Source organism: Pinus tabuliformis, chromosome 4_1, assembly GCF_031772625.1.
Source record: "Pinus tabuliformis cultivar Carrire ecotype Pingquan chromosome 4_1, CPIR1, whole genome shotgun sequence".
NCBI classification, from domain to species: domain Eukaryota; kingdom Viridiplantae; phylum Streptophyta; class Pinopsida; order Pinales; family Pinaceae; genus Pinus; species Pinus tabuliformis.
In genome coordinates, this window is record NC_142303.1 from 202,351,632 (window position 1) to 202,367,574 (window position 15,943).

The 15,943-nt window shown below is 37.2% G+C and overlaps 1 protein-coding gene across 1 annotated transcript in view; it reads right to left on the reverse strand.

Moving 5' to 3' along the window:
• Positions 1-7,791: 7,791 nt before the first annotated feature.
• The window catches only part of LOC149174922 (proteasome subunit alpha type-6), a 90,433-nt gene continuing 82,281 nt past the window's right edge, over positions 7,792-15,943 (reverse strand). Inside the window, exons 7-9 of the mRNA XM_089419456.1 lie at positions 15,389-15,484; positions 13,079-13,138; positions 7,792-8,162 (exon numbers count right to left, since the gene is read on the reverse strand). Of these exons, the coding sequence (XP_089275582.1) occupies positions 8,070-8,162; positions 13,079-13,138; positions 15,389-15,484 (249 nt within the window). The 3' untranslated portion in view covers positions 7,792-8,069. The remainder of the gene's footprint in view (positions 8,163-13,078; positions 13,139-15,388; positions 15,485-15,943) is intronic.

Genomic DNA, 15,943 nt, shown 5'->3' on the forward strand with positions numbered 1-15,943 from the left:
GAGAGATTTGTTGATCTTAACCATGATTCTCATCAACAATGGAATCTATTAGATTATTCAGTAGTTTCAACACATCATCCATTCGATCCATTTCAAACCAATATAACCAGAGAAATGATGTTATCTTCAACTACAAATTGACCTATGAAACGATAAATAGTTGCAACTATTAGATGAGTAGCAGGATACCAATATGACCAATTCATTGTAGCAGACAGCGCAGTACCAATTTCAACGCAGCGAATGACTCGTTGCTTCAATGCACTTCTCAAATTATTCAAACTACTCACACTGTGAAAAAGGAGAGCCCATCTTCGACTTTCTTTGCAAATGAAATTTGTCGACAATTCTAGAGTCTCCTTAAAAAACATATTTTCATAACATTTGAATTCAAATTCAAGATTCACAAATGCAATCATCTATTATCACTAAATTTACTTTAGCAATTTCTCGTGTTTAATGGGATCTCGCCCCCTGAAATTCGAGCAGTGCAATGACGATTATGAAGGAAAATAGCCATAATAACACCTCTCGGGCCATGAATAACCCAATCAAGCAAACTTCAAATATTTGGCCACACTAATGTTAAGAACGCAGCTACTTGCCTCCTCTTTGGCAGATCGAGGAAGACACTGCCAAATGGAGTTCGATTAAGAGGAGATATCAATGTGTTATTACTTGGTGATCCATCCACCGCGAAATCATAGTGCCTTAAATTTGTTGAGAAGACAACCTCGGTTGTTGTTTACACTTCTGGAAAAGGTTCATTTGTTGTTGGTCTAACGGCGTCTGTAATTCTTGATTCAAGCACTCATGAGTTTTATCTTGAGGGAAGTGCAATGGTGTTGGCAGACGGAGGGGTTGTTTGTATTGACGAGTTTGACAAAATGAGGGCTGAAGACGAAGTTGTTATTCATGAGGCAATGGAGCAACAGACAATATCCATTGCAAAAACAAGCATTACGAATGTCCTCCACTCTCGCACATCCAAACTAGAAAGAGGACGGTGTGAATTGAACAGTGGTATGCAGAGTTAATAGAGCAGAGTCAACGTATGGGAGAGTCAGTGCTGCGGTGAACAGTGGCAGGGCGATATGACGAGCAGTGGCGTAGAGGAGTGGTGATTTGGATGCTACAAGGGAGACCAATGTGTGGAGGATCAGCTGGATGTGAGGTTATGTGCCTTCATCCCCAATTAATCTAACAAAACCTGCACAATTCTTGACATAGTTGAAATTTAATCTCAATGACAGAGCTCATAAGGCAAGCTTGGTATTCGAAGTGTGGTATTCGATGCTCTCTGCCCTCTGCGTGATAACGCTTCTCACCTACAAGTCCCTCTCTCAATTGTGCACTGCCCTCCGAAAGGAGTGTTGAGGTAAAGTTGAGCCGAGGGGTATACATGCAGAAGGAGGAGTGTTGTCACCATTTCTCATGGTCATGGCTGCAGCCTGGCCATGAAAAGGATTTCAAACATATATTTGACGCTGGTGAACATAATGAAAACTACTTTTGTGCTGCGAACTGCTCAACATCAAATTATTCTACGGGATCATGACATTCATCAAATAAGCGTAGCACTAACAACAGGACCAATGTTAGTAGAACAAGAGGTCTTGTACAAAAGGCGGAATCAAGCTTAGACCATCTGGAGTATGAAGTTTTATGGGAGGAACTTACAATTGGAAAACAAAGATTCTTGTGGAACTGTGTACCATGGTCTTTGGTATGGTTTGGATGTAGCTATTAAGGTGTTTACAGAGCAGGAATACTTGAAGGAAATTCTGGAATCATTTCAGGAGGAGGTGGCAATCATGAGGAAATTGAGGCATCCAAACATACTTCTTTTTATGGGAGTAACAACAGGACCAATGTTAGTAGAACAAGAGGTCTTGTACAAGAGGCGGAATCAAGCTTAGACCATCTGGAGTATGAAGTTTTATGGGAGGAACTTACAATTGGAAAACAAAGATTCTTGTGGAACTGTGTACCATGGTCTTTGGTATGGTTTGGATGTAGCTATTAAGGTGTTTACAGAGCAGGAATACTTGAAGGAAATTCTGGAATCATTTCAGGAGGAGGTGGCAATCATGAGGAAATTGAGGCATCCAAACATACTTCTTTTTATGGGAGCAGTGGCAACATACTAGTCGAAGAAGAATACACACAGAAGGCAACATATCACCAGAGGCGGGAGGGATGGCAGTGCGGTATGGGTTAAAACTGTTGGTGCATATGAGGGGAGTCGACTGTGAAATCAGCGGCGACAGACTAAAAAGGTATTTTCAAATCATAACCATCTGGAAACGCAAATGGTATAGAAAATGTGGCTTCTCAGACGTGGCTATGTTTAGCACCTCCTCCACAAGTGCAGCTCTCTCTCCCAACTGCTTAACAGGTCCGGCTCCAATGCATGGAGAGAAACAACGCAAACTTACAACCCATATTCTTTAACTCAACAGTCAGTACTAACAGTCTCAATGCACAATTTTCAAGATTCCAACTAACACTCAATGCATACACATTCACAAAGAGTAATGAAACGGTCTGCTAGAGCGCCCAGGTGTAGCAGAGCAGCATTAAATATTTCTATAAATAGGGAAATGGTAGACAAATTCTAGAAAGAATGCAGCACTGACAATCTCTAAAAATGCCCAGGTCTAACCTACGCTCTAATACCATGTTAAACACATACATGGCAGAAGCAATATGAAAGATAAACATTAGATTGCCTTTTCTTATTCACAATGATACATATTTATAGTACATAGGAATGACCCTTGGTTTCATATTCCAAGAGATCCCTTGGACTCCCTTTGGTTGTTCAGCGTCCACACTAACCCTTAGAGGATTAGGTGTCCAACACTTGTCAAACATCAACTCTTTGGTATTGTGAGAACAATCTCATTCTTATGATCCAAAAGACATAATTTTGTCCATCAAACAATGACAGACCATGTTTGGTGTATTTTTCTTGCTTGTCCATGAGTCTCACTGAGATCTACCTTCCAAGGGTCGAACTATCTCTAAAGGAACCCGCTTTGATACCAATTGTTGGAATAATCAACAATACTTGGGGGGGGTGGTGAATTAGTGTTCACAAATTTTAACTTCAAAAACACATATAAATACATAACACAATTTTTTGTGTGAAAACCACAAAATGTGTTTCTTAATATATATAAAGAGTACATTCAAATTTATCAGCACCAATTGACAGGGAGTGCCAACTTTGTGGTTTATCAACGCCAACTCTAATATATCAACACCAAAGCTTGTACAAGAGTTAATATTAGTCAAAAAAAGTTTGCCAAACTGGCAGTTGCTCCTTTGTCCTTCACACGGATACAACTTCTTAAACACGACCTTCTTAGCAACAGGACTTCCCTCAACGAATGATCCTTGAACTTGGCATCCTTATCGATAGAACTCAACCTCTAGAACTTTGCCTCCTCCACAGGTTCCGACCTCCTCAACATGCAACATTGTTAGATCTTCAAAATAGCCTAAAAACACGCCTTCAAACATACTAGGATTTAGCCTTCAAACCAAGCATGAGTTTGACCTCCTTTGTACAAGAACTTTGATCCTGAAATTTGGCCTCAACATGAAAGGTCTTTACTCTCATAATAGGCTTGAAATTCGGCCCTCTACACAAATCTGAAATCTAGCCTTCTAAGGGGACAAAATTCAGCCCTCAAGAATAGGTATGCAATCAGCCTTCAACCGAGGGTCGGAAACCTTCAAAAGGTGTGCCAAAAATACTTCCAAAATAAGCCAATAAACTTTTCCAAAATAAGCCAAAAAGCCTTCCAAAATATGCCAAAAATCCTTCCCAAAATGTCTCTCCTAATCATCTCTTCACTTATGGTTCATGAGGCATGAACCTCATAACTCCTTTTCTTTGCTTCTTTGAATAGATCTCAACTAGCTTGAGCGAGTGACTTGAAATGCTCCTCCTTGTGTTTTTTTATAGTGCATTCAAGGTCTAAACTGGGCCGACTTGCCCATTAGTTGGGCCAACTTGTACACTAGTTGAACTAGGTTGTGCAACTGGCAGAATGTCTAATGACTATTTGAAAAATCATTTCTTCTCGACCACGAGGAGTTAGAGGGAGTGCCATATACCATTGAAAAGGTCTCGAAATAAGCTTCCCAACCATATATATCATGATTCTATTTGAGCCGGATAAATAGAGTAAAAAAGCATTCAAAAATAGGATATCCAAATGGGGCATCAAAAATCCAAAAACAATATTTTGAATATGTTATTTGAATATGTAACTTTCTCATTCATTTGGACAACTTTTGACATCAATGACAACTTCTTTCAACATCATGTAGGCCAAGGTTCAACAAAATATTGTGACCATTCCCATTCCATAGGAAATATATGACCTTGTGGAAACCATGCTAACGTATTTTCTACCACCTCAATAGTCTTCAACTCAATCTCTTATGAGGTTGTGATTCAATGGGATAAGAATTGAGATAGGATGGCAATCCTTCTACTCAATTAACTCAAGGGCAACATTAGATATTTCCTCTAGGTCAAAACAAATCTTCAATATCACCCATCTTTCATCACATGAATCCATAATCATTAGTGGCACCCACTCAAATCCTTCATATAAACCACAATGTAATCTACCTCTTAGTCTAAAAGAATAGCTTCATCTCCTTATCAATATTATATGATCAATATAAATTAACAACAATGATCCAATATTCCTCTATCAATAGCTCTACCCCACTCCTTATCAATATTATGGCATCCATATAAGTGAACAATGATCTAATCTCCCTCCATATTGGAGCAAATGTAATGGTCAACACTATTATGAACAATACCAATTTGAAGTGCAAAAGATACAATTAACCTCGAATTGTCTCATGTTGAAACCCCCAATTAATTTCCACAACATGCCAAGATTGTAGCAAATGTAATGATCAACACTACTATAAACAATGCCAATTTGAAGTGCAAAAGATACAATTAACATCAAATTGTCTCATGTTGAAACCCCAATTAATTTACACAACATGCCATCTCTAAGCTGCTACTAATTTGTAATGATCAACACTACTATAAACAATGCCAATTTGAAGTGCAAAAGATACAATTAACATCAAATTGTCTCATGTTGAAACCCCAATTAATTTACACAACATGCCATCTCTAAGCTGCTACTAATTTGTATTCCTTTACAGTAAGAGAACTTTTGACTTGTTGAGAACCATTGTAATGTTGGCATCCATCATCTTGTAGACCAAAAGTAAGTTAATATACGACATATGCAATACATCATTAATCTCCTTCACCTTGACAATCTCTAATCTCACTTACATGATCCAACATCCTTTGAGATTTTGCATCCTAACTACCATGTCATGGCAACCTTCAAAGCTCCTTTTTCTAATTTAATTTCCTTGATCCAATAACCTTCAAAATTGATGCAAACATTGTTTCCCGTGCACACTTGCCCCTTTTCTTCCAATTTCTATCATTGGTTGAACCACTCTAAATTAACCAGTCCCAATCCACTAGCAATCATGAACCTCCTCCCTATAAAAGCTAGCATATGTTGAGGCTATGAAACTCTTCCAAACTTGACCGCCTTCATCCATTATGTTAACTCAAGTAGTCGCCTTACCAACCCTTTTCTTTTGTACAAGGTGCCAACTCTTTCTCTCCTTCCCTAATTACAACTCCTTGATCCTCTTGTCAATTATGTTTGCTTAAGTTGTCTTCCAACCCAATCCTTTACTATGTTCAGGGGGTACACTGTTCAAATATCCCTCCCAAAATACTCGTCACAAATAATTCTTCAAATATCACTCCTAACATCTTATTGATAAAGCCAAATTCAACATGCATATACATAATCAATGCCTCTATGAATGCCTTCATGCTTTGAAATCTGCACTCCTTTTTACAGTGCTGTCATCAATCTTTTGAGCCAAAAAAGTCAACCATGTTTCCATACATCTTATAGCAGTTTCCCATGATTTGGATACATTTCCATGTATGATATACATTTATGTCTCCTCCAAGATCTTCACAGTAGTTGACATAAACTACTCCACGAATTTCCTCATATTCTTTATTGACACATTTAGCCATCTTTGCATGGTTATACCGATACCCTCGAAAAACCATCACATTTGTCATGGTCTTCCACCTTTCCTGCCATCTTTAGTCATTTGCATTTATGTTTGGATTTTACTTTTCTACAATTAAGATCACAATAATTTTCTTCATGAAGATAACGCCATCCTACTCTTAATGATGTCATAATTCAGTGATTGCCAATCCCATAAGGTTCTAACCATTCAATTCATATAGCTCCTACTGTCATGCAATTCATTACAAATTCCACAACTCCCATTGAATGTCAATTCCCCATTTGAATACAATATCATCTCAGGACCATTAGATGTTCATGGCTGGGATCATGCAAGTACAAAACTATTAATTACATATTCACAAGATGGTCGCTCTTTCTTTTTTAACCCTTTAAATGTTCTTATTATAAAGATTAGAATAAGGAGAAAATTAACTTACAATAATCATTATGTTCACAGCACCACAATGTCATGTACAAAGAGCACCACGCTCAATTACAATAGCAAACATTTAACAATGAGTTAAACAAAGCACATTGAACATGCTCTATAAGGTAGTCCCATTTGAAGGCCACCCTTATTTTGCGAGCCAATGGTTATACTTGAATAATCAATCGATGGTTATTTAACCTCTATGTGCACGTTGACCCTTAACCTTAGCACAGATGTTCACCTCGTTGCACTGGAAACTAGCACATTTGGCGAGGTCGGAACTCCATATATATAGTCCGTAAATCCAATAAAATGTTTAATCTATAGATTTGTTCAATGAAGCAACATGGAAGAAAGGGGAGTAAGAATCAAGTTGACTCATAGGAATAGGATTAGAATAAATTAATTCATCAGAGAACTAGGTTGAATCACTGGACCACTGAACAAGATAGTGAACTAATCACGAAATGCACTATTCGGGAAGCATCATATCTCCATGTTGGGATAAAATCATGAAAATTGCGTAGGAAAACACGAAAGGATGGAGGAGATTGTTTCATTTTTTTGGAGAGCTTAAATTTCCATCTCATTTGACTTAAAAAATGGATGTCTTCACCTAGTTCCATAAATTGCATTCATTTGCTAATTTGTAATGTTAACTGCAATATGAATAAACAGTCCTAAAGAAGGAACGGGTAAAGCAGTTTTGTACCTGTAGTGTAATTTGCTTCTGACATTTCGTTTACAACTATTTTTTTTTCAAGATAAATTAATCTACAATATTATCTGCCATTTTAAGAATCCAGTTTTCCCAGAAATGGACTGAAAATCTGAGACCTCTTTCACAAAATTTTATGAGCCTTGTAATGCTTCACTCGAGCTAATCTTGCATCTGTATTTCTTAGAAGATTTGGCATCCAACTAGATCAACTAACTTAACAGTCATCCGATCTCTGTTCTCTGTAAGTGGAATTCAATTTTTTCCAGAGAAATACTTTTCTGATTCAAACCTGGAGAAACTAGGTTCACGAAATAACCCTTTTTTGAAACTCTGCTCAAGGGAGAATTCTGGGCCGTTTCTAATTCATTTTCTTGACACTGCCTGACATTAAAGGTGAATGACACTATTCAAACTCTAAACATGATACTCTCTAAGCAAATTAATTATTGGATACTGAGGATGCCAATTTCCTGATAGAGGACTCTAGTTACATAGTCAATTTGATCACGGGAAAACAGTTGAAGTTTATCATTGCCATTACAAAAATAATTTGAAAAATGAGAAAAAAGTTATTTGAAACTTGATGCATTCTAAAATTCATGTTTTCAAGTGTTCAAATAATAATTGCACCAACCATTCCAGATGTAAACCCATAGAATATACCCAAACTCATGGGACTGGCATTTCATTAACATTCTCTCTTCATTCAGAGATTTTCTTCTGCTGCACTAGCAGAATCAACAATAAAAAGGAACTGCAGATTTAGAGAACTTTTCTCAAATTCAGATATTTAGTCCCGCTCACTGATCGCTGTCAGATGTTCATCAATCTCTTCTGTTGATAAAGTACGAAATACTGGACTTTCTTTTGTAACAACACCGACCTGTATACCAATAAGCACTTAAAAGATGAATATCTTAATCAATGAATCTAAAATCCTGCCACAGATTTAGAATGCATGGAACAGTTTGAAATACCAATAAAAATGTTTACACAGTTAAAAAAGATGAATATCTTCATCAATGAATCTAAAATCCAGCCACAGATTTAGAATGCATGGAACAGTTCGAAATTTTGAAGGATTTTGCAGTTAACATATGCACTGACTACTAGGGTCAAGATCGATATAGAAAAAAATTTGCAATCTAACGTAGGCCATTGTTCAATATGACTCTACTTAAGCACAGTGATAAGACGAGCTATTGAAGTAATCAACTACAACTGCTTGGTAACCTGCCTTGCCAAACAAACATTTTCGCAGTGTCCAGAGATGCACCAACCAAATTTTATGAAGTCTAATAAAGGTAAATGATATTTGCGAAAGATGGAATTTTAACAACGAAATTACGCAATCTACCCACCAAACACTAATAGCAAACAGGAATGTGAAATTCCATACATGTTTTGTTAACAGAATGGAGCTTGCGTGCTTAGTACTAGTTAACTAAAAATTAAAGTGAAGACATTATAAAATACAGTTACAAAATGGAAATCAAAACTTACTCTGGCCTACCACTACTAGCAGAGTATCTCGGTATATCTATTTGTAGAGCTTTGAACAAAGCTCTACATAAGTTTTTAATTTGCTCATACATGGCGTCAACTCCTTAAAAGCCTCGCAAACATTAGTTTTTAGCAGCGTTCCACAGGGATGCGCCCCCAACATTTCCCACACTCCAGGGATGGGGGGCACCTGGAGAAACGTTTTCACACCTCCCCCTTTGGGGGAAACTCAGGAAAATGCATGGGAAAACTGGGGGCAACTGGACACCCTACACCCCCCCTCTGAATTTCCCTAAAATGTGGGGGTGTTCCCACACATCACCCTTGTGTGTCTCCCCAGTCCCTCGTTCCTCCATCCCAGAGACTTTGTATTTTTCAAATCTATTTACATATCCTGTGATCCCTGATCCATCAAGAATGAGGAACAAGGTTTGACGCCATTCCACCCAACACATGGACCAAACATAGCAGGAAACCAGGCAAGTGTTGAACTGCTGGAACTGTCGGAAACACTTTCTCAGCCTGAAAAGAGGCTTCCAGAGGGCCAAAACAAAGAGGAATAAAGACCCATTAGAAAATGAAAATGAGGTTGGGGGTTGGGGGGTGGTGGTGTGTTCCAAAGGAAAGCAAAGGGCAGTTCCATACCGTAGGAAAGAAGGGAAAGACAACCCATTCATGTGGAGTAATACTGTCCCGCGGTTTGAATTTAGCATACATATTCTCAGCAAGAGAGTGTTACTGGACACATGAAATTTCATTGTAATAACAGTACAGAGAGCAGAAACACAAAAATCTACAGTAAGAGTGTGTCACTGTGAAACTCTAATTGAGAACATAATAGAGCTGTTTTTGTTGAATGCTGGAGTTTTTCCAGGTCTGGGTTTTCTCCAGGGTAATTTTTTGTGTCTATGGCATGAATGCATTGCTGTACTGATTCTTTTACCATTCACTGTTGTTCAGATTTCCCTTTGTGTAGATTGATAACAGTAAGGATGGCTGTGGAATTGAGTTTTCTAAAAATAGAATGGACTTAACAACAGTAAAAAATCCCTGTAGAATTCTGTTGTGGCTGGAAAGTTCCAGATGAGATTACAGATCAAGTGGGTATCAGAGCAGTGCCTTTCCCACCTGTAGAAACTGTAATAAACCAGTCATGTAAGGCCTCGAAAAGAAAAAGACTCCACGAACAGCAAGTAATATATCAGCAAACTAAACGGCTGATAAAGATGACAGAATAGTTGCAAATGAAAAAGTGACCAGGCTTCCCGAAGAATTTAAAGAGAAAAATAGAGTGGAATCTGAAATTCCCGGGATGTCTGTCTCCACTCCCAAAACACAACCAAATAAAGTAAGGTGAGAACTTCATCCAAAACCCTTGTTCAATTTGAATCAGCAAGTGAATCTTTTGGAAGTTTCACACTGAACACCAAACGAGTTGGTTTAAAATTATTGAAAAAAAAGGATTCTAATGGTTAATGGATGAAGGACCCCACTAAGGTAGAACCCAGGCCAATAGATACCATTTAGCCTTTGATTGCTTTTGATTGTCTTTTTTCAAATTTTTGACAGGTTTTGCATGCCTATCAAATTTCCAAATTTTTTAAATTTTTATTGGACTGTAGGAGATCTACCATTCATGTTGTTGAATTTTCTACAATAATGCAAAGTAGAAACTAATCTTCTGATCTGATAATTACTTTCCAATGATTTCCAATTCAATTATCTTATTTCGCATATATCATTAAACAATTACACAAAATCTCAACAGTAATGTAATGAAAACAGTAGGATAATAAAGAGACAGCCAAGCATAATAGAGACAACAAATTTACCCTGGGAAAACCCAACCTTGGCAAAAACCCAGCAACTCTTCTGAAGGAGAAATTGTTCTTCAGCAATATTTACAAATCCAAGAGAATTCTAGAAATCTGTGCCACAAAATCAAGTCCAAGATACCAGTCAAACCTGGTCAAATACCAGCTAGTCAATGCTGGTCAAACCTCCAAAAATCAGAGAATTTAATTCTGGTCAATGCTGGTCAACAGTTTGAAATTTTCCCTGAGGTCAGTTCAGTCCTGCGGTTAAAGGGTTTGTGGTCAACTATGGTTGACTAGCCCAAATCTGCAGTCAAAATCTCCTTCCTTCTGTGGTCAAACTTGCCCATTTTCAGCGGTCAAACTTAGACAAATTCATGGTGAAACTCAGAAGAAACCCAGTCAAACAGAGCAGGTCAAACTCAGTCAAATGGCAGCTTCTTTATTTCAGTCAACCTTCAGATTTCCTCCTCCTTTACTTAGTTAAAAAAAATGAATATTTTGTATTTTGTTTACTTCTGCTGATATTTTCTCGGTCAAACAGAGCAGGTCAAACTCGGTCAAATGGCAGCTTCTTTATTTCAGTCAACCTTCAGATTTCCTCCTCTTTTACTTTGTTAAAAAAATGAATATTCTTGTATTTTCTTTAATTTAGCCGATATTCTCTTGATGTTTACAATATCTTGCTTTTCCATACCCTCGGCGATATTTTCGCCACCATGATGCTGGAAACACACACACACATATATATATGACATCTATGAGTAACAAATTGGCCTCCTGGGGGTAGCTCACTTGGCAAGCTCATGTTGTGTATAGTTATGTGAGTGATGAGGTCCTTGTTCAAATCCCTCATGTGTAGACCTGTGTGTCATCCTTGGGGCAGGTCAGTTACACCTAGGGTTATAGTGGTAGTGGTGGGAATCAACCCCATGTCACGCAAGTGCAAGATCAGCCCAGTTGCCAACTCCTCTAGGTAAAACCATAAATTTAAATAAATAAATAAAACAAATTGTGATCACTTCTATTAGGCTCTAGCTACCACTATCTGTGTTTGCACTTTGAACCACCACAGTCTGAACTTGCAGCTGAAAAATAAATACATTGTCCCTGAAAAACAAGACTGCAGAGTACAACATTCACAAAAAATAAGCGACCTACAAGCCATAGGCTAGAACTTAGAAGCATTATAGCAGGAAATGCTATGAACATGATGATTAGTAGCGAATCTATATTAATTATCACAATCATAGCAGATCCCTCTTTTCATGTGATGACTAAAATTTAATACGGAATCCAAACTCTATAACAGAGAAGTGGGGACAAACAAAATTAATCAAGAGATGTTGCAGACTCCACAGAACATGAAAATGAGTAGAATCAGGCAAAAACTGCACTGGGTTTACCACACACTCACGGGAAGAGTCTATTTTAATCATCACATTCATAGCAGACAAATGTTTTCATGTGATGATTAAAATTTAATATGGAGTCCAAACCCTACAACGGAGAAGTGGGGACAAACAAAATTAACCAAGAGATGTTGCAGACTCCACAGAATGTGAGTATAAGTAGAATCAGACGAATGTGGAATGGGCTCACCACACACTCATGAGAATAATCAAGCTCAATGTACACTCACGGGAAGGATCAGGTTCAGTCCACACTCCATAAGAAGAATATGGTTCACCACCCAGTAAGTTAGTGACTCAGTCCAGACTTGTGCTCCAGTTGAATGAATCGGTTCGTGTAGTTGCAGGTGTATGAAGCAGGTAAGTGGGGTCAGCTGCAAGTGAATGAATATCACAAAGCAATCAGTGGAGGGAAGTGGGCATTGCTGCAGGCGAATGAATCACAGTGAAATCAAATGCAACTGCAGGTGAATGAATGTGCAAGAAGGGCAGCGCTGGAGGCAAGCAGAACAAACGAAATGCAGGCAGAGTTGAGGCTGCAGGCCCTTTAAATAAGGGGGCAAAAAAAATATTGGCAAATTAGGAATCCGGTTCAACATTTTATCTGTGTGATTCACCTTCTGAAATAGTTCGTTGAGGTTCAAGCTGGTATGGCATTTAGGATCACAGAACCTCAATGAATTTTAAGCAAAAAAACTCGAGCAGCGGCAAATTTTGAAAATGCTGAACCATGTGACATAATGAAATCTGTGTATGACCTTTTTATGGTGTACGTTGGTATTATTATCACTCTTGTAAAGATTCCATATCACATGAACCCCGAAATAATATCATGTTTCAAAAAATTATTTTGGTTCAACAAATCAGACCTCAAACAGAGCATGCCATACACCATAAGCATCAAAAAGAAAATCTTCTGATTTTTTAAAGTAAAAATAACTCTAAATTTCGTTATATCTCAGAGTCTATCAAAGTTAAACCTCGGAATATTTATAACATCAAATTATGCCCTGGCAAAACACACATTATTAAATGTTTAATGGCCAGATAATGTAAATGTAAGATGATACCTCAATTTCTGTAGCCTTAAAATCCTCCTGAAGAACAGATTGGAGTGCAGAAACTGCTGTCTGTGGAAAAAAAATGAACAAAGCCAAGACGAATGAAAAAATGCAATCAGAAACCACTCAAGAAAATCTAAATAATGTATTTGAACTTTTTATTTTCAAGCTGAGTTCTCTGACAGATAATTTTCCTGTACTCTAAGGAATGCGAGTGTAGACAACAAATCATTTGTCAGCATAAAACAAAGAAAAGCTCCAAGCATTTAACATGAACAAAAACAGTGGCACCAATGTCAGTGAATAACCTTATAAAGCATTTCACACAAATATATTGTTAGGATGTTATAAAACATTTCAGAATAATTTATTAATGAGATGTAAATATTTAAATGGTCCAGAAGATGAAATAGGAGGACAAACTGACATGAGGAAATCTGCATGCCGAAGTGTTTAACTGAGCTACATGTAAAACTACCTTTTAATATCCACTTCCCAAACAAAAATAAACGCAGCCGTGTCATGGCAATAAAGAAGTCATAAAACCAAACAAATGAAAATTGTTAAAGTTAACAAATTCAATATTACATGCAGTGGCATAATAATCTATCATGAAGAACACTTGTTATTTGTGACCAAACATTTGCATGCCTCAGAGGAATGCAATTATTCGACAATAATTGAATGCAACATTTTAGGAGGGTGGTCAATGAGTGGTTGTGAGGAAAAATGTTTGCCCTTCCCACCGGGGTCCGTATCCCACAGTGACATGTTTATTCTTAATGAGTCAATTGTAGATGAGCTATATATGATCTATACATGAGTAGATGACCTGACCTTGTGCTCTGAAGAATCTAGGGTTTAACCTGGGTGTCATCCTCAAAAAGAGGGGAAGTGACTGGGAAAAGATTATTAGAAAAAACATTTTAGGAGGGCAAAAACTTATAGTTCAAAACTTCAAGTGATTTCAATAAATGGCAAAAGTAAGAGGATAAAGACGGAAAGAAAAATTATTTGTAAAAAGAAGTTATAGTAGTAGAATGATGAATCACAAGCCCTATAGCAGGTCATTGAAGGTGAATGTGCAGCCCGGAGAAGGTAGAAATGCTACAAAAGAAGAATTTACCAAACTAGAAACTTGTAAAGCTTAAAAGGTAGGGCTTGCAATGTCAATTATATTTGTGTGAGTCCAATACCAACCTACATCAGGGGCATGTGATGAACTTAATAACCACCATTTAGATAGATACCAGGAGGAGATCATCTTATGGGATTTCAATGCCAAGTACACTAGGAACATGAGCTGAAATAAACAAAAACCACTAAGGAACGCTGCAACAGGAAGAGAAGAAAGAAGTGCAGTTTCAGAATCGTTTACGAGCAAAATAAAGGCTGCAAGCTGAATAATGGAAATAACATAGGGGCTAAATATATGATCAACATGTATTAAGTTATACTTCAGGGCAACAGCAATACTACTGCAAGAACTGACATAATATATTCCAAAATAAATTTAAGGTAAACCAAACTATTGACTGAAACTGGCATCCATTCAAGGACACGGACAGCTCTTGAAACCCCATTTTACTCGAGGGCACATATTTATATAGATCCCATACGAGGGTCATCTATAGTAAATAACTACCATAGAAAATTCTTTAAATATTTAAAAGAACAAACTGCAATCTGCCAAAGATCAACATTAATGAACCTATTTCCACAAAGCATAGATCAGGAAAAGGAAAAAGTAAGAAAGCAGGAGAACTTTGACATCATAAATAGGAAAGAGTGCAAAAATGGGAAAATGGGAAAATCACTACATCATAAAAAGGAAATTTTAAGAAAGCATACAAACCTTGACAGTTTCTTAAAGTGAAACATGAAAGAAATCAGAATAAAGAACATTGAATTACAAGCAAAATAATATAAAATTTCACAAGACACAGGATCCATTTCCCTGAATAGCAACATATTGAATAAAAGACAATAGCATTACAGCAAAAGTACTCACATTTTGAGGTGAATCAGTTTAAAAAGCAATCCAGCTCCTGACCGTAACCCTAACACTAATAGTTCTGTGCCATAATGGCATGATCATTTTATCAAACTATAAACAAGACATTTGACAATATCCCAGATACAGCAAGATATATTGATACAATAGTTGTAAAACCCAAAGAGAATGGCTTTATGTTTGATTCCATCAGAAGAAACTGAAATTAACATTTATATTAATGCCTTTCAAAAACGCCAGAAAGAATATCTTCAACCTGCCTAGAACTGAATGATAAAATTCCAATTCCAGATGCAAAAGAGTACCTGTACAGTTTCCTCATAAGATAACTCTGGATTATTCTTCAATTTCTTCTCCAGAAAACTGACTGCCTCTGACTCCTTGACACCAGCAGCAGTTGCCTGAAACCATTGTCACTAGAAAATTACCAAAATAGAAGTGTATACATAAACCAATGATCAGAGCAAGTCATTTTCTGTTGCTAAATATTCAAGGATCTGTCTCCAAGAATGCACAGCCTGAAAGTGCCATCATATGATCACAAGCATAAGAGGTTTTGATTTCTAAATCATGTGATTACCAAGTTCTTTCCATACAACTTTGATTCTGGGCAAAAATATTTGAAGGAAAAACAGAGAGTCCAACATTCAGAAGAAACAGACATCTGCATGAGATACTAGCAACTAAAGAGACTACAATACAACCCAGTAATAGAGCTTGAACTATAGAAATGATGAATGGGAGAATAAAAAGAATATATTGATCCACCAATTGAGATGACCGTTATGTATTCCTGCATGTCTGCATGTAGTCCAGATTCAATACACTACAAACATTCACAACACTGTTTTCACACATAT